The 26,045-nt window shown below is 52.5% G+C and overlaps 1 protein-coding gene across 4 annotated transcripts in view; it reads left to right on the forward strand.

Annotated features, from left to right (window-relative positions):
- LOC105185691 (sex determination protein fruitless) overlaps window positions 1-26,045 on the forward strand; it is a 74,443-nt gene that overhangs the window by 42,352 nt on the left and 6,046 nt on the right. The window contains exon 5 of one of the 4 annotated variants that reach the window (XM_025301073.1): window positions 18,603-19,340. The exons of 2 other annotated variants lie outside the window; for them this stretch is intronic. In XM_025301073.1, the coding sequence (XP_025156858.1) occupies window positions 18,603-18,856 (254 nt within the window). In that variant the 3' untranslated portion in view covers window positions 18,857-19,340. Of the gene's footprint in view, window positions 1-12,172; window positions 13,042-18,602; window positions 19,341-26,045 lie in introns of those variants that run through there. One more of the 4 variants, XM_025301075.1, reaches the window with a different exon arrangement.

The raw sequence follows: 26,045 nt of genomic DNA on the forward strand, positions 1-26,045 counted from the left end.
GTCACTTTTGCCGCCGCGCGAATACATGCCGTCGGTGAGCGAGAAAAGAGGAAGAAAGAGAGAGACAGAGAGAGAGAGAGAGAGAGAGAGAGAGAGAGAGAAGAAGAAGATGTCAATATATTTAGGCGTTTTTAATTTTTTAAATGGTCCAACGTCACACGCGCGCGCACATACGCAGATACACCGCGAAGCCGTACAGATCGATGAGAAAGTCATGCAAAATATGTCACGGTTGCACATTAGAACAACGTTAGAATAACCGACTTGATTGTCTGTTTCGCATTTTTACACGCGGCAACGCAACTTCAATCGCGTCCCTCCTCCGAGTTACATTGCGTCCGGATCGAACTCGAGCGCAGTCTTTGCTGCAAACGGCGGCAATTTTTGTGCGCTGGGCACTCTCTCTCTCTCTCTCTCTCTCTGTCTCTCTCTCTCTCTCTCTCTCTCTCTCTCTCTGTCTCTCTCGCCGCAGAAATGTCTGTCACGCCGGTCTCGTTACGGCCGCGATGTTTGATCGCGGTGTATGGTGTGCATGAAGCAAACTCTGCATTTCGAAATAATATCGCGCGATATTTACGCGAAGCCATAGCGAACTCGCGCGAGCATACGATTATTATTCCACGCGGCGCTCGCGGTGCGCGTGACTTTTCACTTGTTCGGTATTTACATACGCGGTTGAACGTCCGCCGATCGCCCACCGTCACTGTCAATTTCCGGAATTGCTTGTATACGCAAACTGTCAAACGGCCGCGTCGCCGCAAAGCCGTCCGACAGCCGTCGCGCACGCGACAATCTATTACATCGGCAGAGAGAGGCTCGCGTCGATGGCGAATTTCTCGCGAGCGAGAAGTCATTATCCCCGCCGTGAAGAGTCCCGGCGAGAGGGGCAAGGCGGGAGAGGATGTCGGCTTTCGATCGTTCTCGCGGCAGTCGGGCGAGATTTTCAGGAAGGCGCCGGGCTGAAAATCTTGAGACTCCGAAGACTCCTCCGTTCTCTCGGCATCCTCGCGAATGATCGGCTCGCTCGCTCGGATTCCCGCTATTTCCGAGAGAGACAAAATTCTGCGCCCTTCGGAGCTTCACATATTTATCCTTTACCGATTTTCATATTGAAATACTCCGAATGTCGAGTCGCCGCGGGCGCGTCTCGGCTCCGCGCCGGCTTCCGTTTAATTTCACGTTTCATCGCGGGAACGTACAACGCGCGTCGACGGCGCCGGCGGAAATCTGACGCGCGCGCTTTCGCGCCCGTATCGATCGCGACCGGATCGGGAGTGCTGGCCGATTGCGCGCGCATACGCGCACGCGGAGGCACACAGTGTTTGGCATGTTACGTATTTCAAACATTCGCGGATAAATAGCTGGGCAAACGAGGCTGCTGGCGCAGCCGTGCGGGGCAGGCCTCGGTTTCATCCGAGAGACACACAGAGAGAGAGAGAGAGAGAAAGGGAACGAAAGGAGAGAGCATCGCGTGTGCGGAACAGTCATTCTCCAACAGAGTTTCCCGAAGCTCTACGAAAAATCGATTCGCACTTGGTAAATATCGTCGCTTTGTCGCGTATTCGCGAAATCGTCGCCAATCGATCGCACATACGCACCCACCTCCTGCCTCGCTACAGCCGAGACATTCTCTTTTAACTTCTCCAGCCTCCTTTGATGCTCGCCGCAGCTTACCATTGTCCCCGCCCACACCTTTCCAATTTGTTCTAATATATCGCGCGGAAGGAGAGAAAGAGAGAATGAAAGTGCGAGCGAGCGAGAGAAAGAGAGAGAGAGAGAGAGAGAGAGAGAGAGAGAGAGAGAGAGAGACAGAGAGAGTCTGTGTATATGTGTGCGGGAGAGAATGAGAAAGCGAGCGAGGGGAAGAGACAAAGAAGACCGGTGGAAAATGCGGCTTGAAAAACACACCGATGCGCCGTGGAGGCGGACGCGCGCGAAATCGGGGAAGCGGCCGCGAATGAAGTCGCGCCGTCGACTGGGAGACATAATCGGCTCCGGATTGTTCTGTCCGCGCGTCGAAACCAGATGAATGAACTTTCCGCCAGCCGCATCGCCGTTGCGTTCCTCGCGCGAGCGCGAACGAGGGCGCGATACGAGGCGCAGTATCATCTCCCTCGTGTGTGCACGCGTATACACGCGCGCGCGCGCGGACCGCGCGGGAGTTTTTTACGCCGTCGTTTTTCGTCACCGTCGTCCGCGTTCGTCCGCGGTCCCACATTGCATTACCGCGAGCGCGAGCGCGTGTTCGTGGACTAATTTATTCGCGGCGCTTTATATCCGGCGCCCGCGACGCCGACGCGCGATTTGCTTTATGCGACGGTCTCTCTTTCTCTCTCTCTCTCTCTCTCTCTCTCTCTTTCTCTCTCTCTCTCTCTCTCGCTTTTTCTTTCTCCCTGTCTCTCTTTCTCTCGCCCCGCGAGCCCTCTCCTTTGCCGCGTCTCCGACAACCGCGTCTCCTCTTTCGCGACTTTGCATTTTTACCGCACGACATTTGAATACACGACGGACGGGCGTGGGCAGCATGCCGGGCCAAATTCTGAAAAGCGACCGAGCGACCGGACGAAATTTAAGCGCGACCCCCGAGGGACGGTCCGTCCCTCGTCGGCCGCGCGGCGTGTGGGATTTTCCGTTCCGACGGGATAATTATTCGGCATCGGGACTCGAGTGCGCGGTTCGACGGCGCGGAGCGCGTCGGGGATCGCTCGACCAGCCGTTTTCCAGGCGGGTTTTTGTCATTCGTCTCGAAATCTCGGCCACTCGACTTTCGACAGCACTCTACACAGTGACTACGCGGTGACTCGCGGTGCCTTCGGAAACGTTCCAGTGCGGGCGTCACGACGCGTTAGCGTTAGCAACGGAAACGTCAAAGGGGGCTGTAAAGGCGGAGGCGATCCCGCGCGGGAAGGGCAAAAAGTGCTGGGAATTTTGGCACGTCATGTCGGTCGCGCGATACCTCTTGTTTTTCTTCAGTTTGGCAAAGCGCGCTTTGCTGGCCGGCACGTGGAGCGAGGTATAGCCTCAAAAGCCCATTAGAAAATTAAAACGCGACGCGAAGTAAGGGGGCGAGTGAGGGTGGGCAAAAAGCGAAACTCGCCGGCAAGTGGAGCGTCGCGGACGCGGAAGGTCGACGGTGAACTGCAACACTCGGGGTGTCGTAGCCAGAGCAAAACAAGCACAGCAACAGCAGCCACCGTCGCCGTCGTCGTCGTCGTCATCGTCGTCGTCGTCGTCGCCGCGAACCGGACAACAATAGGAGTTGCACAAGTGCTGTCGGAACGTCGGTACGCCGAGTAAAACGAATCTGCCGATAAAAAGCCAACTCGCAGCGGCGCGATGCGATATAAACGACCCGTCAAATCTTTCGTCCGAATGTCGCGAGAGCCAAATGAATCACGATGCTTAAAGTCACCAGCTCCCGCGGGGAGGGAGGACACACGTCGCGACAAAAAATCGGTCAGCTCGTTAACTCCGGCGCGAAATTATTCATCGATTCCAGCTCGATGACGAGCTCGAGCCGAATTTTGATAATTCCGCTAATTTTAGAAAGAGAGATGGCGGAGGGTGCTCCTCTCTCTCTCTCTCTCTCTCTCTCTCTCTCAGCGCGCGATCGCGTCGCCAGTTCTGAATAATTCCCGTCGCCGGCGTTTCGTCCCGGCCGCGATCCCGAGGACTCGACTGGACATCGTGGAACTCGCTTTCTCGCGGTCTCACATGCGCGAGAGGACTCCGCTATATAATCCCTATTAATAAATAACCGTCCGCGCGTGCTCGAAGCATCCGCGAGCATCTGTCGGCGACGTCGCTGGACGAGAAGCGACGCGACGTCGTATTTCGTTTCGAGCAGCCGGCACCTCGCAAGACCGATGTACTCTTCCACGTCCTACCACGGTCTTTCGCAGTATCGACATGTGATTCTCGAGAAGGAAGGTCCCGGGGAAAGCTCGCCGCGACGATAACGGCGTTATGGAAGTGCGCGCGCGCGAGGCAATAACCTTTGGCGGAAAGTTTATTTTCCTGGGAGTGGCGTGACGCGCGCGCTCGCGCGCGCCAGAAAACGAACAAGACGGATTTCTATAAAGGTCTTCTTTTTCTAAACCCCGTGACTTTTGTACGCCGCTCGCGGAATTCCTTTTTATCCGCGAACTATACGCCGAAACTTCTCGCGTTCGTTTTCTATGGACGAAGCAGTGGAGCGGACGAAATATCACGAGAAGAGCGGACAGAGAGAGAGAGAGAGAGAGAGCGAGAGAGAGAGAGAGAGAGAGAGAGAGAGAGAGAGAGAGAGAGAGAGAGAGAGAGAGAGACCTCGTATACACAGGGTGTCCCGATACGATATATATATCACTAGCAACGGGTGTGTCCCTTGGCGATATTTTCCGCCGCTCGAGAGGGATAACGTTGAGATTTTTACAAGAGAGTCTCTAACGCGAAATCGACGCGAACAACTCCTTGACGTTCGACCATCCGCGCGTGTCGGCACGTTCCGCGGACGTTTTATCATATACATAATACACACATATATATATATACACATACATATACTTGTATATATATACATATAGTATATATATATATATATATATATATACCTAATATATATATATATATATATACACCTAACGTAACATGCAAGAGACTCCGATAAATTTCAGGTTCTTGATGTGCGAAATTCTCTCTGTGTAAAATTAATCCTTAGGATAAATCATAGTTAGGGAACAATTGATCGCGTGGACGATTTAAGGAAGGGAAAGATATCTCCCGGTTGGTGATTTATATCTCTCTTAGGGCGCCCGATACTTACACGTGTAGAAGCTCGCACATACCTACACATGTGTTCTATTATGTGTATATCTTCGAATAAAAAGGAAAGAAATAAGAAACACTCACACACGTGTACGAAACGTCGGAAGAGTGCACCATACGCGGCACGAGGGGGGACGGAGGTGTAAGACAGACAGACAGACAGAGGGAGAAGGGAAGAAATACTCGGCACACACAGTTTCACAAAATATTGAATCGACTCGCGTGGTCGTTCGATTCGGCCGCGGGTCGCCTGGCTGTTATATCGAAACCTTTATTAATTAAATGGAAATTACTACGATATGCTATTATTATTATCACTATCACTACTGCTATTACTACTACTATTACAACCACCACCACCACCACCATCACTACCACCACCACTCTACCACCATCATCATTACCCCATCCCCGCCACCTTCATATTAACAACTTCACTATCACCACCATCAACAACACCATCACCACCATCATACCACCGCCACCACCATCACCACCACCAAACTACCACTACTACTACTACTACTACTGCTCCTACTACTACTACTACTACTACTACTACTACTACTACTACTACTACTACTACTACTACTACTACTACTACTACTACTACTACTACTACTACTACCACTACTACTACTACTACTACTACTACTACTACTACTACTACCACCACCACTACTACTACTACTACTACTACTACTACCACCACTACTACTACTACTACTACTACTCTTACTACTACCACTACTACTACTACTACTACTACTACTACTACTACTACTACTACTACTACTACTACTACTACTACTACTACTACCACCACCACTACTACTACTATTATTATTAATATTACTACAATTACCACTATTACAACTATTATTACTATATATATATAGGTATTTATATATTTACAACTGCGTGGTGTGGAGTGGAACATTGTGATATAATAGATTGGTGCTAACACCTTATTGAAATTGAGATGAATTTAAAGAAAAAAAAATCGTGCAATATTGCGATAGTAAAAGTGCAGGGGCGTGGTGCTGTCGCGCGACGGATAAATTACGTTCTCCGGGTACTTTTCAGTGGCGGGAACGAGCGGATAAGGCGAATGAGTGGATAACGTTTCTATTGAATTTTCGAAATCCTCGTTTTGCGCTGGGCGGTTCACTCGATTCCGGGCGATATGTTGTATGTGTGTGGGCGCGTGTGTGTATGTGTGTGTGTGCGCGCGCGCGTGTGTCTGTGCGAAACGTTCGGTAACGATCAAATTTCGACGATGCGATCCGCGGAATGCGATGACTCGACGGCGATGCGAGTTCACGGCGTCAATTACCTGGATACGCGAAAACGCATTAACCCAGGAATAAAACCGTCGGGACAGATCGTCGGGCCGCGTCGTCGTACGGCGAATGGGACGCAGTTGAAAATATATAAATTCGACCTCGAGAACTTGAATTTCAAATTGGCCAATCTTCGCACGAGAGTACCTTTTGGGTCCGCGAGATGTCGCACGTCCGCCGCGAACGCCAGCCTATCCCCCTCGCTTGTTCGATAATTCGCCAAATAATTATCATTTCTTTTATCGTCGGCTCTTCGATCTTTGATTGATTCCGATCTCCCGATCGCGGCAGTCGCGATTCGTTTCGACGGAGCTTCGTCTCCCACGTTGGTGCATCGCTTTCCGCGGGCTCGCTCGTTTCGGAGTTTCTCCTCGAGGACGAAGCGAAGCGACTTCGGGAATATTTAAACAGCGGGTATACGCAACTCGTACTCGTACTTTTCCTTCGCTTTCTTTTGTCTGTCGTTCGACTATTAATCGCACACACGGAACACGTGGAGCAATGCCTCGACTTCACTCGGCTACGCTCGTGACGAGGCTGAGGCACGGACGATCCGTGTATCCCCGGGATATCGCGTGGATCGGCTCCCGGCGATCGAGCGAGGTGACGTTCTCACGAGGATTGAATGCGAGAAAAGCGAAGAAAGAAACTATGGCTGTGCAAGTCAACATTATGAGTGTAGTTAAATAGGCGTAGGTGTTACCTAGGGATTAGGCTTAGCTGATAGGGATAAGGAGCGTGTTTTTAGACGTTTCGTTGTTGTCTTCGCCACCGAGCGACAGCCCCACGTCCCTTTTGTACATTATTAAACTAAATAAAAAAAAAGTACTATTATTAATTATCTCTTTATATAATAATATATACAAATTACGGATTATGAAACTAATGATATATATGTATATACACACACGATATATGTATATATATATATCTATCTTCATATATATATATATAAATATATATATATATATACATTTTGTTATTTTTCTCGGGGGATGAATAAACTATAATAATTGTAAATCGTAACACAATAGGGGATCAGTGTTCCCCGCGATAATGCTGAGCGTGTTCTACTCATCATTAAAAAAAAAAAGAAGAAAAGAACTAAAAATGAAATAAAATAAATTAAAAATGAATCGGCGCGACTGTCAGACTGAAAGTTGTGATTTTACACGGCGCGTGTAAATATAGGAAAAACGAGCCTCTAAAAGTAGATTCGACGTTATGAACGAACGGCGAGAGGAAGAGAATCGTTATATGTTGCATTTTCCGCGTGCTGTAAATGCAAAAAGAAAGGAAGAAGCAGGAAAGCGAGCGCGTAAGTGTGAAAGAGAGTGTGAGAGAGGGGAAACGAGAGATGATGAAAAACGAGAGAGTGAATGCGTGCATGCGTGTGTGCGTACGTGCAGACGTGCGTGCGTGCGTGCGAGCGAGCGAGCGAGCGAACGAGCGAGCGAGTAAGAAAGAAGGAACCAAACTACCATCAACACATCCTTCTTTTATTCCCCTCCCTCCCGACATGTGTCGCGTCTCGCTCCTCTTTCGACTTTGCGCGTCGCAGAAAAATTTGCATCATCGTCCGCCGCGCTCTCCCTTTCTCTCTCTCTCCCTCCCTCCCTCTCTCTCTCTCTCTCTCTCTCTCTCTTTTTTCGCGTGTCTCTCCAAAGGGTTGCATCGAGCAGCCTCTCTTTCTACACGAGAATCTCGGCTCGCAAGAAAGAATACGCGTTAAGAATAATTTCGATAGTGTCCATCTGAAAATGTAATTGGCGAATGACAAATTCCCGTCGGACAAGCCGGCGGTGACGAGGCGAAAATTGCAGCTTACGAATTGCTTCTTTAGACGTCTATCTCGCGGCCTCGAAAACTTTTCTCATCGCGCCGAGAATCACCCTCGTGCGACCACAGAACGCTCGAGCCGACCGGACGTGCGGTCGGCGAGATCGAGGAAGTTGGCTGGAGAGAGAGAGAGAGAGAGAGAGGGGGGGGAGAGAGAGAGAGAGAGAGAGAGAGAGAGAGAGAGAGAGAGAGATCGCGAGAATCGGAAACGGTCGTGCAAACGTTTCGCCGACGTGTGCTCGTCATTTGTTTGTATTTTTTTTTCTTTTTTCCAATCATACATTGTCGGTCTCAAACTGTATAACCCGCTTCCTCCCCCGCCTTCTTTCCTTTCGACCTCTTTTTCTTCCCAAACTTCGGTTTCGACTCTTATTTCCGGTCTTTTCTTTCCTTTCACCGTTGTCACTCGTTTCGAAGGTTCGAGAGCTTTCCGACAGTGCAGTTACTTACGGGGACACCGCCGCGGCACTATATATACATATATATATATATATATATATAGATATCATAAAAGCCGATCGATTATAAACACTCGGACAAAAAGGGAGCAAAAATCCGCCGTGCTTTAGGTTCGTCCGTGTTTACGAATAGAGAAAAGCGAGAGGGGGAGAGAGAGAGAGAGAGAGAGAGAGAGATTTCGCGAACAAACGAAACGGCCAACGCGCCGTTTCGATTGCGTCCGCGCACGATCGTCGTCGTCGTCGTCGTCGTCGTCGTTGTCATCGTCGTCGTCGTCATCATCGTCGTCATCGTCGTCGTCGTCGTCGTTACCGTTGTCGTTGTCGTTGTCGTTGTTTTCCGGACACGAGAACGACGCGAGAAACGGCGACAGATCGCGAGGTGACGCCGGTAGCCGCGACGTCGGGGACGTCGGAGCGACGGAGCGACGGGGATGCTCTCGAGAGTTGATATCCTTTTATTACACATATGAACGATCGTTTGGCTCGAGATAAAGGAGAAACGTACAATAGGCGTATATATTTAACGGAGGAAACGGATAAAGGGGAAATTTTCGCAGAGGGACTTCTGACCATGCCGATCGTGGGAGTGAAAAAAAATAGTTAAGGTGTAACCGATTTTATTACGAGAAATTATTCTTACTACTACTTCTTATTGTTATTACGATTATTATATTCTTATTCTTATGATTATATTCTAACATAAAATCTCTTATGTTTACAATTGCATTATTATATACATCTTTAATTGTAGTGTAGATAATACGGCTGAGATGGTGATGATAATAGTGGTGATGATGATGATGATGATGATGATGATGATGATGATGATCATGATGATAACGATGATAATGATAATGATAATGATGAGGATGATGATAAACAAAAAATATGGAGAATTAATCACATGTGCATTTAATGTATTTCATACTAATTTTTTGATTAAACATAATTGTGTGTTAACCGAGCCGTCTACCTTTCTTTTTTCTTCCAGATCATTTTTCTCCCTTTTCACGCGATGCGCGTGTTTCACGACGATCGCGCGCTACTTGTCCGTTTTCTATTTATTTTCCGCTGGTAATTTCTTTTCCTGCGATTCACGCGACCGTGAGTCGCTAACTAAGCTGCGGTAAAGTCTTGACATTTTGCCGTGTCGAAACTCGCTAGTTCTTCTGCTCCTTTCCATCGTGTCTCTGGATATGATATAATACGATACAATATGCTATATGATGCAATATGATGTGATATGAAATGTAATACGGTACACGATGCGATGCGATATGTTATTAGTATGAAAGTGACAGTTCAGCCAAGACCAATCAAACGTCATGATGCGTGCGTATCCACAAACGATAGAAACGACTCGAAGGATTCAGCGAAGTTACAATTAACGAGCTTTCGTTCGATAAATGTTGAGGCTTTATTGAAGCACATCTCGCGTTTCGCCTCCTTGCGCGCCCGAACGAAGAGACACGCCGCGCGTGTTGCGACGACAGCGCACATCTCGCTCGGGAGAATCGCCGAGGATCATTCGATCACGTTGTGAATGATGAACCGGCGACTTTTCCGCGCGCGAGCACGTAAACGCCAAGCATATTCCGGTGTTTGTTTTCACACGACGTGCGTCTCTGTCTCGTCGCGTCGTGGCAGATAGAGTTAATCGCAGGCGAGTATAACGAAGCGCCGCCTCAGGAGTCACGTACAACTCAAGCCGGCGAGAGAAGACACGACGACATCTGATCAGTTAAGCTGCATCGAATTACCGCCGTCGTCTGCGATGACTCTGTTATTAGCGCGAGATCATTAGCACCTCCGCCCGCCGATTATTCCCGTCGCCCGGCCGGTCCTTGCGATCGGACGCGCTCTCGATTTTATCGCGCCGATACGCAACTGCGATCTGTGTATGTGACTGTGTGTGTGTGTGTGTGTGTGTGTGTGTGTGTGTGTGTATATGTGTATACGATTCCGCCTAGCGGACGGAAATATGCCGAATATCTGGGGAAAAGGAAAGTTCGAAACGCACATTGTACACGCACGTCCTGACGCAGCCGCCGAGGATCGAAAGAGAGAACGTTACCGTCATTGCCTGTTACCGATAGCTGAAGACGAGTGCACCGCCGGAGGAAGGAGTTGAATTTTTCTGAGAAACTATCTCCCTTCTTTCTCGGATGAAAAGCATCGAGAGGCGGTCTCGGGACTTTGGCGGATTCCAACATCTGCGGATCGCTGCTACTTTCTCGGGTTCTCTCGAGTCGCCGGCACCGGCCGGATATGATTGATTGGATTCTCGGCTGCGAGAATCCGCGGATCCTCCCGCTACGTCTATGTGGATCTTTCCGCAGCACGATTTCGCTGCCGATCGGAGGCGCGCTCCTCCTCGGCTTATCGGCGAGCGTAGGTCAGCCAGCCGATGCTCGTCGGAGTGAGAGAAGATGGTTAGACGCGACGGCGGAACGGCCGCTTACATTTCCGAGTCACGTGTGCGATCTTATCAGGGCTCCAATTTTATGTCAGCGTGTCGATACGTATGTACAAGTTATTATATAGCGACGCGCTTCGAGTTGGAGAATATGTTCTTCTGTCTCTTCTCCCTCTCACGGTCGTCGTCGTCCTCGTCCTCGTCCTCGTCCTCGTCCTCGTCCTCGTCCTCTTCTCGCGCGAGAGAAGGAGACGGCGGTTCTTTTACGGTTTTCCCAAAGTTCGCGGTTATGTTCCCCGACGCAGCTCCTTCCCGAGGATTCATGCGAGCGCGAATGGGCTCCTGCGCGAGGACGTGTCATCCGTCGCGCTACGGTTTCTCCTCGGATGCGCGCAGGAAACTGCACGGTCTTTTAACGGTATCGCAGCCGCGTCGAGACTGCTCTTCTCGTCCGATCGCGTTAGATCCGTCCAATGGAGCGATCGTTAAAACGCCGTTTCTCGTCGATCGTCGTCTCGTGGCTCGTCGGTGTACAACGACATCGTTCGACACCTCGCCGCGAACTCCTCGACTTGCAGACCCTACCGCAGAGTCTCGGACCTCCCGAGATGTTCAGTTTAGGTGAATTCAACTCAGTACGCGCTCTGTGTACTCGAGCCCATGAATGTACTGCTATCCTCCGCTTCGTTGGATCTCTCGGCATCTTCGATTATCCCGGCGACCTTTGATCTCCGACGCACCCTCGACTCTCTCTCCCCGAACCGTGTCCGCCGACGATCGACAGGTCGCACGCGCGCAATCGGATTGCCGCTCCGGCTGCTCACGCATCCTTATACGCACACGCACACGCCAGGCGAGCCGGAATAGACGAGAAGAACAATTCGAGTCTGAGACCTTAAAGCGAAAACATTGACGGGGAGGGATTTTTCGGTCGAAGGAGAGATTCACGAGAGACAGAGAGAGAGAGAAAGAGAGAGAGAGAGAGAGAGAGAGAGAGAGAGAGAGAGAGAGAGAGAGAGAGAGAGAGAGAGAGAGAGAGAGAACGAGAGAGAGCGAGAGAGAGCGAGAGAGAGAGAGAGAGAGAGAGAGAGAGAGAGAGAGAGAGAGAGAGAGAGAGAGAGAGAGAGAGAGAGAGAGAGAGAGAGAGAGAGCGAAAGAGCGAGAGCGAGAGAACACAGAAGCGGAAATAGAGCGATGTCACGCGCTGCTAAGAGGAGGAAGAGGAGAGATGATGGAGGAGAAGGAGGTGGGCGCCGGGTTTCGGGGTTAATTCGGGTGCTTTGCTGACACTGTGGTTTCTGTTGTTGCAGAACTGAAAAATTGGCGGATATCACAGATATTTGAGAGACAGAGTAACAGCGACGAGAGGAGGCGGTGCTCGTTGTGCGGTAAGGTCGTGACGAACGTGCGCAATCACTATTACGTGCATTTCCCCGGGAAGTACGCCTGCCCGCTCTGTCCGGCGGTGTACACGCGCAGCGACACCCTGCTCACGCACACGCGCACCAAACACGCGAACGCGCAATAGCGTATGCACGCGTACTACCGGGCCGCGTACTTGAAGCTGCGGATCTAGCGGACTCGTTGCCGCGTCGGACCACTGTCCTCGGTCCCGTCACCACCATCACCATCACCAGCTCCACCTCTTCTTTTTCTTCTTCTACCTCTTCTTCTTCTTCATCATCATCTCTCACCGCGTGCGCTGGCGTATCCTGCGCGGGACAGAATCTCGAGGAACATGGCCGTTCAAGTCGCACTGTGCTATGTGGGCCCGTTCCGTCGATTTTGCCGTTAGCTTAACGAGAACAACGTGTTCTTCATTGAAAGGCTCCACCTCGTGAGTGCATAATAAAGGAATCCTTTAACGAAGGAGGTCCGAGAGGACGCGACGCCGCTACCGAGACGTCGTCGAGAGTCCTCCGGGCGAGACGAGTCGACGTGAATCGTCGCCATCCTCGTCATTCTCGTCGTCGTCGTTCCGTGGTCCGGAAGTTTTAGTATCCGAGGATACTCTCCGGACGGAAGCGCTCGAAATTCCGCGAGGATCGAGACGCTCGAGGACGCGAGTCAGTCGTCGCTCCATTAGGGACGTTACGGAGGACGTCAGAGCGAGTGCGCTCGCGATAGCGGCGAAGCTCAGGAAGCCCGGCTGCTCTCTCTCTCTCTCTCTCTCTCTCTCTCTCTCTCTCTCTCTCTCTCCCCTCCTCCCTCCCTTCCTCCTCTCCCCCCCTCTCTCTCTCTCTCTCATTCCTCTGTCTATATCTTCCGAGCGGTCGATAATCGATGTTGCATTTAGCACCATCGTCAAGTCTCCCTTCCCCTTGCACCCAGCCCCTCGCCCGGGGGCGTACTTCGGTAATCGTAAGGACCGTGTGATTTCACCGTGTAAATATTAGCTCTCGTCGCCCAGCCGTCTGTCTCTCCCTTTCTTCTTTCTGTTTTTTTCCCAGCGTCTTCTCCCAGCGACGACGTCGTCGTCGTCGTCAGACACACCAGCTCTGCGACTCTCACTCCGGGAGTTGCAGAGCGACAACGATTCGGGGCGGGGAGGAATTCGCGCCTGGTCGTGTTTACACGACCGCGCTTTCAAATTTTCCCGGCTCATTATTCGGCCGACGCGACGCGCCGTTCGGTTCGAATCGCGCGATTTCGCAGTGCGACGGAGAGGGACGAGGAGGAAGAGGAAGAGGCAGTCGCCGGCAGGTGGGCGAAGGCGACGACGATGGCGACGGTCGTGCGTCTCGCACGCTCCGTCTCCCGCCCCGCAATCACGATTACTCTCCGGCTGGAGATGTGATGACGATGGGCGAAGAACGAGGAGACAAACGGCCGGGTCTCGCGGCGAGCCTCGCAGGACCGTTCCCGTAAACGTTATTCAGCTGGTGGAGCTGCTCGCGGCGCTCCGACTCCGATCTTCTTCGGGTACCCGGCCGAGGTACCGGGTGGCAATTAAAGCCCGCTTCGACCTAATTGATGTTCATGGGAACGACCTGGGCGGGCAGGTAGCCGCGCGATTACGTCGGCCTGCATCTAATGTACGCGGCGCGTTATTAGCTCTCCGCGCGCAGGCTAATATACACAGCGAGCTGTGATACGCGGCGACAGCTAGCCGCGACGCTTCTTTCGGTGAGCATCGATCGTGAGTATTCCTCGACGAGGATCTCGCACTCGAGGACGTCGCAGACGTTTCTTCGCGATTGGAGACACGCTCGCAGGAGCGACTCGACTTTTTCACGCTCGCGGTCGAGCGTTTCTTCGCCAGCCGCGGGGCACAACACGCCTCTGGTCTTCGATGAGGAATCGACACTCGCCGGCCATCGAGACGTCGTCGAGCAGCGCGCGCGGATTTGTCAGGTTCATCGTTCGCGCGGAGACTAGGTAGGTCCCCGTAGACGTGGAAACTCCACGTAGATCCGCAGCTCCGTAGCGACACGCACACACAGACGCGTACCACACACACACACGCACACACACGCACACACCGTCGACGACGCGACCCCGAGTGCATTCTTCCGCCGTCGAGATGCCAAAGATAGTTCGGAGGAGGTGTACCGTTACGCGCGGTCGCGGCTACGTGACGTTACGTGACGGTGCGTGAGCGAGGCGCGCGTTGCATTTTCCAAAGAGTAGTGCGACTTGACTCTTCTACTACTTGTACCTTCGGTTCCCTCGACCGAGGCCGGCTCGCCCGAGGGGGCTCCCCCGTGTTCTTCATTCATTCCGCGATCTGCTCGCGCCCGCAACCGACAGCTGAGATCTCGTCGTCTTCCCGTGGGACGTAGAGAGGAGGGCAAGAGCGCGACAAGTTCGATGGGAGAGCGGAGAATCCGACGACGAAGCAAGGAGGATCGAAATATTCGAAAGCGCGAGGAGTCTTCCGCTTCTTAAGGGGTAACATCTGAGCGAACGCCTGAAAACACAGAGTAAGTTTGGGAATTTTTTGTAGTTAAATAACAACATAGATGGAAAATTGATTTGAAGGCCTCTAACGTGCGTACCTTGAACTACACAAAACAATTTTTTGTTATTATTTTGCCACAAGATGGCGGCGCTGAAGCTCTCCAAGTAAAACCGCATTTTTCTCACGGGTCCCCCCCCCCCCCGCGGCTTGCAGCAGAAATGCCGTATACTTTCAAAAAGGACAAAATGGCAAAATTTTTGTTAATCTACATTAAATTTGCTGGAGAAGTACACATAGTATATGTTAAAATATGGATTTTTGTAGAAATGGTGAACATTAGGAAAAATGTTTCGGTTTTATCCGAGAAATTCAGTGAAAAATATAATAACAAAAGTTTTAAACCGATCGTAAAAATCATGCGTACTTCTCTAGAGAATTCAGTTCAGCAGCTACTGTAAGAATTTCGAGTGAGATCGGATGAGATTTGTTAAACTTCTGCTGTAAGCCCATTCGAAAAACGTGGTTTTACTTGGAGAGCTTCAGCTTTCGTCATCTTGAGGCAAAATAATAACAAAAAATTATTTCGTGTAGTTTAAGGTATGCACGTTGGAGACCTTCAAACCAATTTTCCATCCGTGTTGTTATTTAACTACAAAAAATTCCCAAATTTACTCTGTGTTTCCAGGCACTTACTTCTGATGTTACCCCTTAACGATCGCGTTGCTTCCCCCCCTCCCCCCCGCGATGAGAACATGGTGGAAATCTGCTTCGGTGCGTGCGCGCGTACGCGCAGTTTAGACTACGCGACTAATGGCCAATTAGAGATAAGGAGGACCGACGACATTTCTTTACGAATCGAATGTAGGTGCTTTATGAGGCTACTCGCATTAAGAGATGTAATATATATATATATATATATTATATATATATATATATAGATGTGGATATATTAATATATAAATATTGTACGATAAAATAAAGGAGAGTTGGCATCGTGATAGCGGGCATTTTAGGAGGATCCTCGCGTGCGAGGAGGGCAAGCTCTCGACCCCTCTTGGACTCGGCACTCGAACGGCCCCGATAATTCCGCGATATATCGAGCGTCGCTCGGCAGAAGCGACAGAGCGCGATATAGACTCGGTCCGCAGTGTGGATTATCGGATGCTTCGTTCGCAGGTAATCCGTTTCGATAATCGATACGCGCGGCGTACCTTTGGGGGGTGAACTGGCATTTGATGGAACCGCAACACCTAGTCAGACCGACTATCCTGAGGTGCGTGCGCTCAAGAGCGGCTATCACGCTGCATCGAGCAAAGGGCTGATCTACATGCAAAGTAATAAAGTTCGAGCTTTCCGAGCGCCCACTCGCTGTGTGTCGGGGGGTTTCGTAGGATGATGTCGTTTGGAGGTATTTGTCTACTCGCAGCGTGTGCTTTGTCTGGATTAGGTTTGGACTTGAAGGTTTCCTTCCTTGCTTGGTTTCTACGCGGAATATTCCTCGTCCGCTGTCCCTCGTGGAATTTTCACCTCGGCGTTGTTATTCGCAACGTTGAGTTTCAATTGACGCTGTACGCGATCAAAAAGTTCCCATTTCTTTCTTCGTAATTCCTCCGAAGAAGTCACGCGAAATCACGAGAAGTTACCGCTAATCATCCTGCGCCGTGTAAAATTCTGCAAATCGTCCGCGTACCGATCAAAAAGTCTGGCTGGCTGGCTGGCTGGAGGACTCTTGTTAGAATCGCGAGTCCTCGGCGTTCGGGCCGCGAACGCGAAATCGGCCTTCCCGACTTCGCGATGCACGTGACTGGCCGTGACTTTTTGATCGCGTTGTACGAACGCGACACACGAGACGGTACTCGAAGTTCCCGTCGCCGCGCCGGCGAGACGAGACAGCCAGCATCGAGCGTGTGAACTTCCTGCATCGCCCGGCGCGGATTATCGGAGGCGACGAGCTCCGTCGCGGATAATCCCGCAATAACATCGGCAAACCTTCGGTTAAGTATTTTTCCCCTCCGTGTGCTGGGTCTGTGTATATCTCTCTCACTCGCTCACCCACCCACACACCTACCCGCCTACCCAGCGCGCGTTGTATACACGCGCGTTATATCGCCGAGTACATCTCGAAGAAGCGCTCGCCGTGAGCGCTGAAGAACCGAAAAGGACACCTCAATCCGACGACTCGACGATCTTACGCGAGCTTTATAAAGTGATACGACTCGCGGTTATCCGAGAGAGAGAGAGAGAGAGAGAGAGAGAGAGAGGGAGGGAGGGGAGAGAGAAAGAGGAGTGCACGTGCGAGCGTACATCCTCGATGTACTCGAGGATTCGAGGATCCGAGGAGGTACCTGAGAGATACTCTCAGGTATCTCCCTCAGGACGTGGAGGCGCACAATTTTTACCTCTCCGCTACTCTCCCCTCTTCCTACTCCCCCCGTCGACGTATTTCTCGCGCGATTCCACGGCGGGGTACATCAGAACGTGAGTATATACCCCGGGACGCTTACGGAATATCTCCGCTTGTTGGAGGCTGTGAAAGAGAGAAGGTGAATGGTGATCGTGCGTGTGGATTGCGTTCACACATGACCGGACACACTCCCCCTCCCCCTCCCCGTCCTCCCATCGCTTTCGACTCACTTTGTCCTGCTTTGCGACGTTCCTGTCGTGCTTTTTCTCTTCTCTTTTCTCCTCTCCTTTCTCCGCCCTCGCGTATGCTCGCGAAGGGAAGAGTTTCCTCGGAGAATTCTGCGACAGCAGCGAGAGCGCGCGAGCACGCAACGTTCGCCTCGGATTCTCCGGCGAAATTCGCGAAACTCGAACGTACGAAGAATCGGTCGCGAGCTCGATCGAAGCCGTTGCGAGAGAGGAAGTATCGATCTCTCGCGGTCGCGAGAGTCGAGCGAATCCTCAGGCGGAAATTCGCGTCGCGCGCTCCGCGAGGAATCGCGAGGGCCGCGTCTCGTGTGTTTCGCGAGAGCGAATCTGCGCGAATGTTTCCCATGGCACATCGGCGCGATTCTCATCCGCCGAGGCTCGTCGCCGTCGTCGTCGTCGTCGTCGTCGTCGTCGTCGTCGTCGTCGTCGTGCACGAGTATCGATGATATCGAGTTGCATCACGAGAGGACGTCACCGACCGCAAGACCAGCAGACCGTTCACAAGGACACTGACGCTCGGACACTGCGCCAAACGAATGTTTCACACACACACACACACACACACACACACACACACACACACACACACACACACACACACACACACACACACACAATCTCACACACATACACGCAGACACACATACGCACAACTGACCACTCAGCACGCCGAAGTGTCCGAGGGATTTCGTGAGGTCACGAGAAGGGACCGAGAGAGTTTGAAGATCGCACGATCGCGGGTCGGAGAGCGAAAAACTCAACTCGACGAGTCTGAGACATCCCGAAGGCTTCGTCTTCGAGAAGGCACGAAGACCCGCTGGATTTCCAGCTTCGTCGAGAGAGAATCCCCCGGTTCTCAGGTCTCGCCCGGCGATATCCCGAGACTCAATCTACCTATCTACCTACCTACCTACCTACCTACCTACCTATCCACCCACTTGCTCCTCTCCCTTGCCCGCCCTTAAGGATCCACGAGCAAGGTCCACCACGAGGGTGTCCGTGGATTCCGGACACGCGGAATCCCCGGATCTCGGGGTCCCGGGACTCCCGCGCGGAGTCACGGGAGGAATCCGCGCGTTCGCGGCGAAACGCCGAGCGAACGCGGCGCGCTGCTCGCGCTGCTGCTGCCGCCGCTGCTGCTGCGCTTGGTGTGCACGAAGGGCATGTAGATGCTGTTGGGTTTGCAGGTACGATGCCGAGCGTGCCGGTCGGCCTCTCTTATCACGAGATGTTCGCCGTGTCGCTTGGCAGCCCGGCGCTGTGGAGATGCCGCGCCTGCGGGAAGCAGGTGACCAATCGTTGGCACCACTTCCACATACACACCGCGCAGCGCTCGCTGTGCCCTTATTGCCCGGCCACCTACAGCAGGATCGACACTCTGCGCTCGCACATACGCACCAAGCACAGGGACATGCTGTTCGCCGGGAAGGGGTCCTTGTAGAGGACGGTGATCGTCCCGCGAAGGAAGCGGCCGCCGCCACTTCCGCCACCGCCGCGTCTGTTCCACGAGCGCCCGGTCGCGCCCTTCTTCGGCTTCGGGTTACCCTGACCGTCGCTCCTCACCGAGCCGACGAGGCACCGGAGACCCGAATGGTGAAGCGTCCTCGAGAAGAGGAGGAGGAGGAGAGAGCGCGGACTCGGACTCTTCGGCGGAAAGTGCTTCGCGCGGGACGCTCGGCATCCTAAAATCCTAGAATCCACGGAGGAACCACGAACGATCTCGCGGGGATCGGCGACGAGCGGCACCGTTCTTCCTTGGCGGCGGGGCGGAAGGGGGAAGGGTGAGTGTGGTCGGAAAGAGTGCACGTGCACCTCCCCCGAGTTGACAGCGGCTGGAACCTGGCGGCTGAACAGCGGCGCCGGATCATCCGTCGCGAGAGAGAGAGAGAGGGGGAGAGAGAGAGAGAGAGAGAGAGAGAGAGAGAGAGAGAGAGAGAGAGAGAGAGAGAGAGAGAGAGAGAGAGAGATGGTGTGATCGATTCGCGGGGCGAATCCGTTCGACCAATGGCCTCATTAGCGATAATTGTTTGCCGGTTTATAATAATGACGTTTGTCGCCATCGCGTCTTCGGACATCGCCGCACCGCCGGACCGGACCGGGCGGCAGACGCGACGAGGGGCCGAGCGAAAGGACGGTTATCGATCAGCGCGCCCTCGAAACTTCCGTCACATCCCGTGAAACGCGGCACGAAAGGGCGATGCGCGGTGCGGCGCGGCGCGGCGGGGCGCGACGGGGCGAGCGGGAAATAAATAGGGCGGGAGAGATCTATCGACGACGTGCTCTCACGCGCTGACGGTCGGGCGGCTGGCACGAAGTCAGAATTTTGCGAGGACAATCGATCGATAGGTAACGCTTCGAATAGTTTTCGCGCGAGCAAGACGGCGAGGTGTGGCCTCCGTGTGTGTGTGTGTGTGTGTGTGTGTGTGTGTGTGTGTGTGTGTGCGTGCGTGTGTGTGTGTGTGCGCGCGCGTGTGTGCATGTCGGCTCCCTCTCGGGCCGGGGCGGACGGCGGTGCGAGAGCTCGCGCGAGGAGTCGTCGACGAGGGGATGTCTTCGAAATTGTCGCAGCTCAGGCCGTTCCGCTCGCGAGCTGACTCAACCGAGTCGTCTTCTCTTCCTTTTCTTACAAACAACGTCTCGATCTTCACTTCGCTTCCCGAGTCATCGTTCCTGAAATTGGCCGCTGCTTGCGACACGCTTCCGGCTGGCGGGGACTATTGGCACAATCAGCGATTGTGCGGGCAGAAAGGCCACTCGCGAAAGTGCTTGGTAATCGACGCACGCCGATTCTGACTGATAATCGCTTCGACGTCCGCTCACGATCTCTCGCGCTCCCCCCACCCCCCTCCCCCCGACGCTCGTCCGCCCCTCACACGACGCTACACACAATATATTGCGCACACGTCAAATCGTCGAGCTGACAGATCGGCGAGAGAATTCGTTCCGCTTCGTTGATTATTGATTTCGATCGAGGACCGTCTGTCTGTCTCTCTACGTTTTGTCGATCACTCGACGGCACGGTCGAGCTAAGGTAAGACGACGGAGGAAGAAGAAGAAGAAGAAGAGAAGAAGGCGAACGCGAAATGGATGCACGCTGAGAACGCCGAGGCGTGGGCCATGCTTCGAGCTTCGATGTGTCAAACGGTTCTAATTATATGCAATGGAAGGCTGAAACGCGCGCTGTGATTTTCGAACACCGAAAAAAAAAAGAAAATGAATAAAGAAGAAGAAGAGGAAGAAGAAGAAATTCTTCCAAAGGGTATTACGAATTATTAGCGTGATAGAACGATCGTTATCACTGTTACAAAAAATAGAGAGAGAGAGAGAGAGAGAGAGAGAGAGAGAGAGAGAGACGGGGAGGGAGGGAGGGAGGGAAGGAGAGTGGGAGAGAGAAAGAGGATTAATCCTATTAATCTTAATATTATTTCCGCTACGTGATCGCGCATTATTATTACGATCTTTTCTCACGGTCGATTGTTGCGTCGCTAGACGCAGGCGGTACACGTACATGAGCGAATCAGTGAGAGAGAAAGGTATGTGCACACGCGCACCTGCTGTCCTCGGTATGCGAAGACGAACCCCTCACACTCTCCTATTCCCTCCCGGTTTTAATCACTCCGACGTCCAAAGACTGGGCCCGGAAGGTCCGGACGAATAATTTTAGTCACTTAGAACGTAAGACGTCTTCCGTTTCTTTTTTTATTTATTATACGCCCCTTGACACACACACACACGTTCTCTCTCTTTCTCCCTCCCTCCCTCTCTCTCTCTCTCTCTCTCTCTCTCTCTCTTCCTCGTTGATTGATTTTTTATCGGGTGGAAATCACGAGACCGCGAGGTTGGGAGACCAAATGTCGAAGAATATCTAGAACGTAAGGATGATTTTCAATTAAGCGACAAACGCGACCTCGTCGTCGTCGTCGTAGACCGAGGACGGTGGTACGCGAAACGCGCGGCTGAGACGTCCCGGACGTCCGTAACAGTATTACGTGTGCGTGTGCAGATATATTACGTATGTAGGAGAAAGATATTTCGGCAGCGAGTGTGATGAGACGACGGTAGTGATGGCGGCGGGGAAACCGCCACGGCGGATCGCAACATGAGCGAGCGGTAAAAATTCGAGCACTTCGCGGGATGGACACACGTCGAGCCTTCTCACTTCTTCTCACCGCGGAGAAAGCAGCGAGTATCACACATCGAGTCGCTCGTATTCGTCCGTTGCAGCGACTATACGGCGATAAACGATAACGAATCGGGCGGCGCCCGAGCGCGTGTTTCGCGCTCTGATACTGTTATTGACGTTGACAAGAGCGATTTTGGATCAAAAAAGACGGTGACGGGCACTTCGCAAACTCCCGCGCGCGAGGTGGTTTTTGATAATCACGCTGCCAAGAGAGGGAGGGAGAGAGAGAGAGAGAGAGAGAGAGAGAAACCAAGAGAGAGAGAGAGAGAGAGAGAGTGAGAAAGAACGAGCAGCGTTCCGATAGAGAATAATACAAACCGCAAATCGGGGCTCCTCGTATCTTCGCCGCGCGATTGCCAAGAACGATCGCCAAGCGCGGAAAAACCGGACGAACGAGCTCCGTTCGTTGATTTATTATTCTTCCAACTGGCCGGGTCCGCGAGGGCTTTGAATCTCTCCTCGACACCCTGCTGCTCGCCTCACAGTCGCGAGCGAGACGAGAAAGCCCGCTCCGAGGATGTCTCGGAAGTGTAAATGTCTCGAGTAACGAATTGTAAATCCATCTAGGATCTGCCGGCACGAGCAACCTGTTAATATTTAGTATAAAAGATTACGTTGCAGCCGCTCCCCTTCTTCCACGCTCTCTCTCTCTCTCTCTCTCCCCCCCCCCCCTCTCTCTCTCTCTCTCTCTCTCTCTCTCTCTCTCTCTCTCTCCCCGAGTTACGATATCCAGCCGGGAATAGCGTTGCGCTGTTCGAGGAGCCCCGTCTTAGATCACTGTCCGCAACGAAACGACGTCTCTCGAGAGACGGCGGATCATCACTTCAGATATACCCGAACATTTCTCTTTGGACCAATACTCTTCGTGTAATGAACGGTTGTAATCGCTGTTGAGGCTCGTAAAGTACCTAAGCAAACCTCACACCTAGATGAGAGTTTTTGACCGTGTGGTTCCTAAGTTTTACTCATAGCAGCAAGCCAAGTCACAATGGGAGTTATGTGATATATTAGGGGCGGTTATATTGCTAAGGCTAATTACTCGCAAGGACGGACTGACCCGATGATGACGATGATTGTCTCTTGGCGAGTGAACGCGGAGGAGAAGAGAAACGTTATTTACTTGGAACGTTCACTCGGATCAACAAAGGTCGCCGAGTTTCTTACCGAGCTGTGGAAATTCATCGAAGAGACCGAGATTGGGAAGAGAGACGATCTTCCAAGATTCATAAGGACGATCGCAGAGACAAAGCGAGATTTAGCGGTCGATCGATCGATCGATCGATCGGCCGGTCTTCGGTCTTCATTTCCGGCCAGTCCGTTCGTGTTGACGAACGCGTTGCTCGTAAAGTAATATGTTTCTTGCGAGCGCGTATCGGGATCGCGATTGTCCGATCGCGAAGGGAAGATGGCACGACTCGCCCGCGACGAATCGCTCCAGTCTCGGACGCTCGTTGTAAAATCGAGTGTAAATATCTGCGGAAACTGACGCGCGGAGCGATCGATACTGCTACTCCGCGCTCTCTGTGTATCACCGGCAGCGCTTCCCTCTTCTTTTATTTGTTAATTTCTCTCTCTCTCTCTCTCTCTCTCTCTCTCTCTCTCTCTCTTTTCCCCCTTCCCCTTCCTTTTTTATTTGCCGACCACGCGAGCGTAACGTTAGGGATTTGCTTTAGACTGTCTTTCTGGGCGCAGTACATAAGCGCGCGCGAGAGAGCATCGGCGGACCGGGTCCGTTCGGCTCTGAAACTTTTTAGCTAGTCGTCACGAGGATTCGCGCACACCGTTCTCATACACTCTCCTCGAGCACTGCTCCGCTCGTAATAATAGTCGTAGCGTAGAGCGACGAGTTTTTATTTCGCAGGCTCTTTTCCCCCTTTGCGTCGCGCACACTCTTGGATATATCTGGTCTTTGCGTTTTTACCCGAGTCGAAGACGCGTCCTCGGCCTTTGCGGCCGGCGGCGTGCGAGTGGCCGCGGCTGTGATAAGGGCGGACGTCGGATTTCGAGCGCTTCCACGATGCCGACGATCTTCGAATCGCGGAGGCGAGTCGAACGTCGTCGTCGTCGTCGTCGTCGCATTAATTCCGCGCGGGTTAACTGAAAGTAGAATCGGTTATCTCGAACGGGTTAAATCGCGCGGCTCTCGCCAAACTCTCCACAGGTAGGCTGCACGTCACCGATAACGAGAGACAGAAGGGGGGCTGGAGATGAATGAGAGGAGGAGGGGCAAAGAGAGAGAGAGAGAGAGAGAGAGAGAGAGAGGAAACTCGCGCGACGTACACTTTTTCAATCGCGGGTTCGACGGTTTGCGCTCGATTTCAAAAGTTCCGTGTCCGACCAAATTATCGGGTCTGAGCTGTTCGAGACGAGATCGCCCGTTTTACTCCTCTCGCCTCGGCGAGGGTACGGGTGAAAGGGGTGAAAAGAGACACAGACACACACACACCCGCGCAGTACATGCGCACACATATACACACACATACACACACGCGCGCGCGCGTACGCACAGACACGTTCTCACTACATTGTAAATAGGGTACCGCGGCCGCGAGACTGGAGTGGTGTCATCTCGGTGATACGTCCAAATGGAATTGTGACGTTTCCTCGATCAGCGCAGATACGTCACGTCGATCCCATCGGAATCCTCCACACAACTCAAATGGAGCTAGGTAGTACATATACATATGCATACACGCGCATACATATATTATGTAATACATAATACATAGATAACTGTACACGAGTGTACAGGGCGTACGTCCCAAAAAGCGTGCTTACCGACGGCAAGGATTATCCGCTCCTCTCCCCGAGACCGCGAGAAACTTGGCGCGCGAACGTTTTCACTCGACGGGGGATAGCTCTCGATCCCACCACCTCTATACCCTTCACTCGTCGGGACCTCGATATCGTCGATGCTCTCAGGGCTTACAAATCCGATCATTTGAAGCCAACTCGACGCCGACTGACTGGTGGCGCGTTAAACACCGACGCGCGCGCAGGATTGTTAAAAGTCTGCGATCGAGGCCCGGGAATCGCTGAAATTATCAATCGAACCATGATGATGATATCTCTCTATCGACGGCAACGACGAAATGCCTCGGATCATTCACCGAGACCGTGTCCCGAGCTCTTCCGGTTCCCCCTTCCCGTTTCACGCGTTGTCGCGAATCGAAAAAGTTCGCAGATTCCCTGCCGGATTGCCGATTCCCCCGAGGGAGAGTCGTACGAGACAGCCTCCGGTGATCGTTACACGCTCTTTGTGAAACGCCCCGTACACGTGTCTCTCCGTGTTGGTGGTCCGGTGTAGCGGAAATGGGGACTTCGAGGACGGCTGTTTAATTTGCTGAGGCTGCCGACTTTTCGATCGATTCGTTGCCTGCGCGCGCGCGCGCGCGCGAGGCAAATATTGCCTTCGTCAAACACGCGGAACGGCCCGACGCGACTCGTCGTTTCCTTCCGATACAGCAGCCTTCCGCAGTATCCTGCAGAATCCTGCAGAATCCTGCAGAGGTCCTGCACTTTTTTTCTGTCTTCCGTATTCGCGCGAGCGCGCTCGCGCGTTCTTTGGTTCCGTATGTTCCCTTACTCGAACGACGACTCGCAGAGAGAGAGAGAGAGAGAGAGAGAGAGGGAGAGGGAGAGAGAGAGAGAGAGAGAGAGAGAGAGAGAGAGAGAGAGAGAGAGAGAGAGAGAGAGAGAGAGAGAGAGAGAGAGAGTCCTGTCTCTCTGTCTCTCTCGTCTCGCTCGTCTTCGTCGGGCTCGAGAGCGAGCTGTCTTCTCCGCGAGAACGACGGGACGCGTCTGCCCCCGCGCCGCACAAAGTCACTTGGTCGCGCGGTCGCGACCTCGCGGAGCCACGGACGCGATCGGACGTTCCTCTTCCCCCTCGTCGACGATTATGCCCTATCGCGTATTTCGCGCGCTATACACCCGCAAAGTTGCTACACAAGTTCCTAGACGCCGAGTGGCGGCGATCTCCCGCACCTGGCCACCGACACCGCAATTCACCGAATTATCGCCCTCGATACCAAATGTTCCTTGTTGTTTTTTCGCGAGAATACTCCTGTACATAGTCAACGTCGAGAAAGCGCGTCGTTCGAATTGCACGAGCGAGGTGAGGTCGAATTCAATTGTGATAAGCTGTTCGAAAGACGCGGAGAGAGCGCGCAGCGCAGCTCTGTCGCGATCATCGCGATGAGGTTCCAAGGTGTACTAAGTTTAGAGAGGGATTTCTTGTTTCTTTTTACAACTCGCCCTTTTCACTTTAGTCAAACGTCCACTTTAGTTTCACACGTCCTTTTCTCTTTAGGACTCGACGGATAGAGAGGAGAAATGTTTATGTGAGGAAAAACCCTTCCCTTTCTCCCCCCTCGTGACTCGTCGTCGGACAACTTTCTTGATTCTCTCCCCCCTTTCAGTGTAAGGGCTTGAACATCCTCGGCAAGCG

Source organism: Harpegnathos saltator, unplaced genomic scaffold (assembly GCF_003227715.2).
Source record: "Harpegnathos saltator strain DR-91 unplaced genomic scaffold, Hsal_v8.6 scaffold401, whole genome shotgun sequence".
Taxonomy (NCBI): domain Eukaryota; kingdom Metazoa; phylum Arthropoda; class Insecta; order Hymenoptera; family Formicidae; genus Harpegnathos; species Harpegnathos saltator.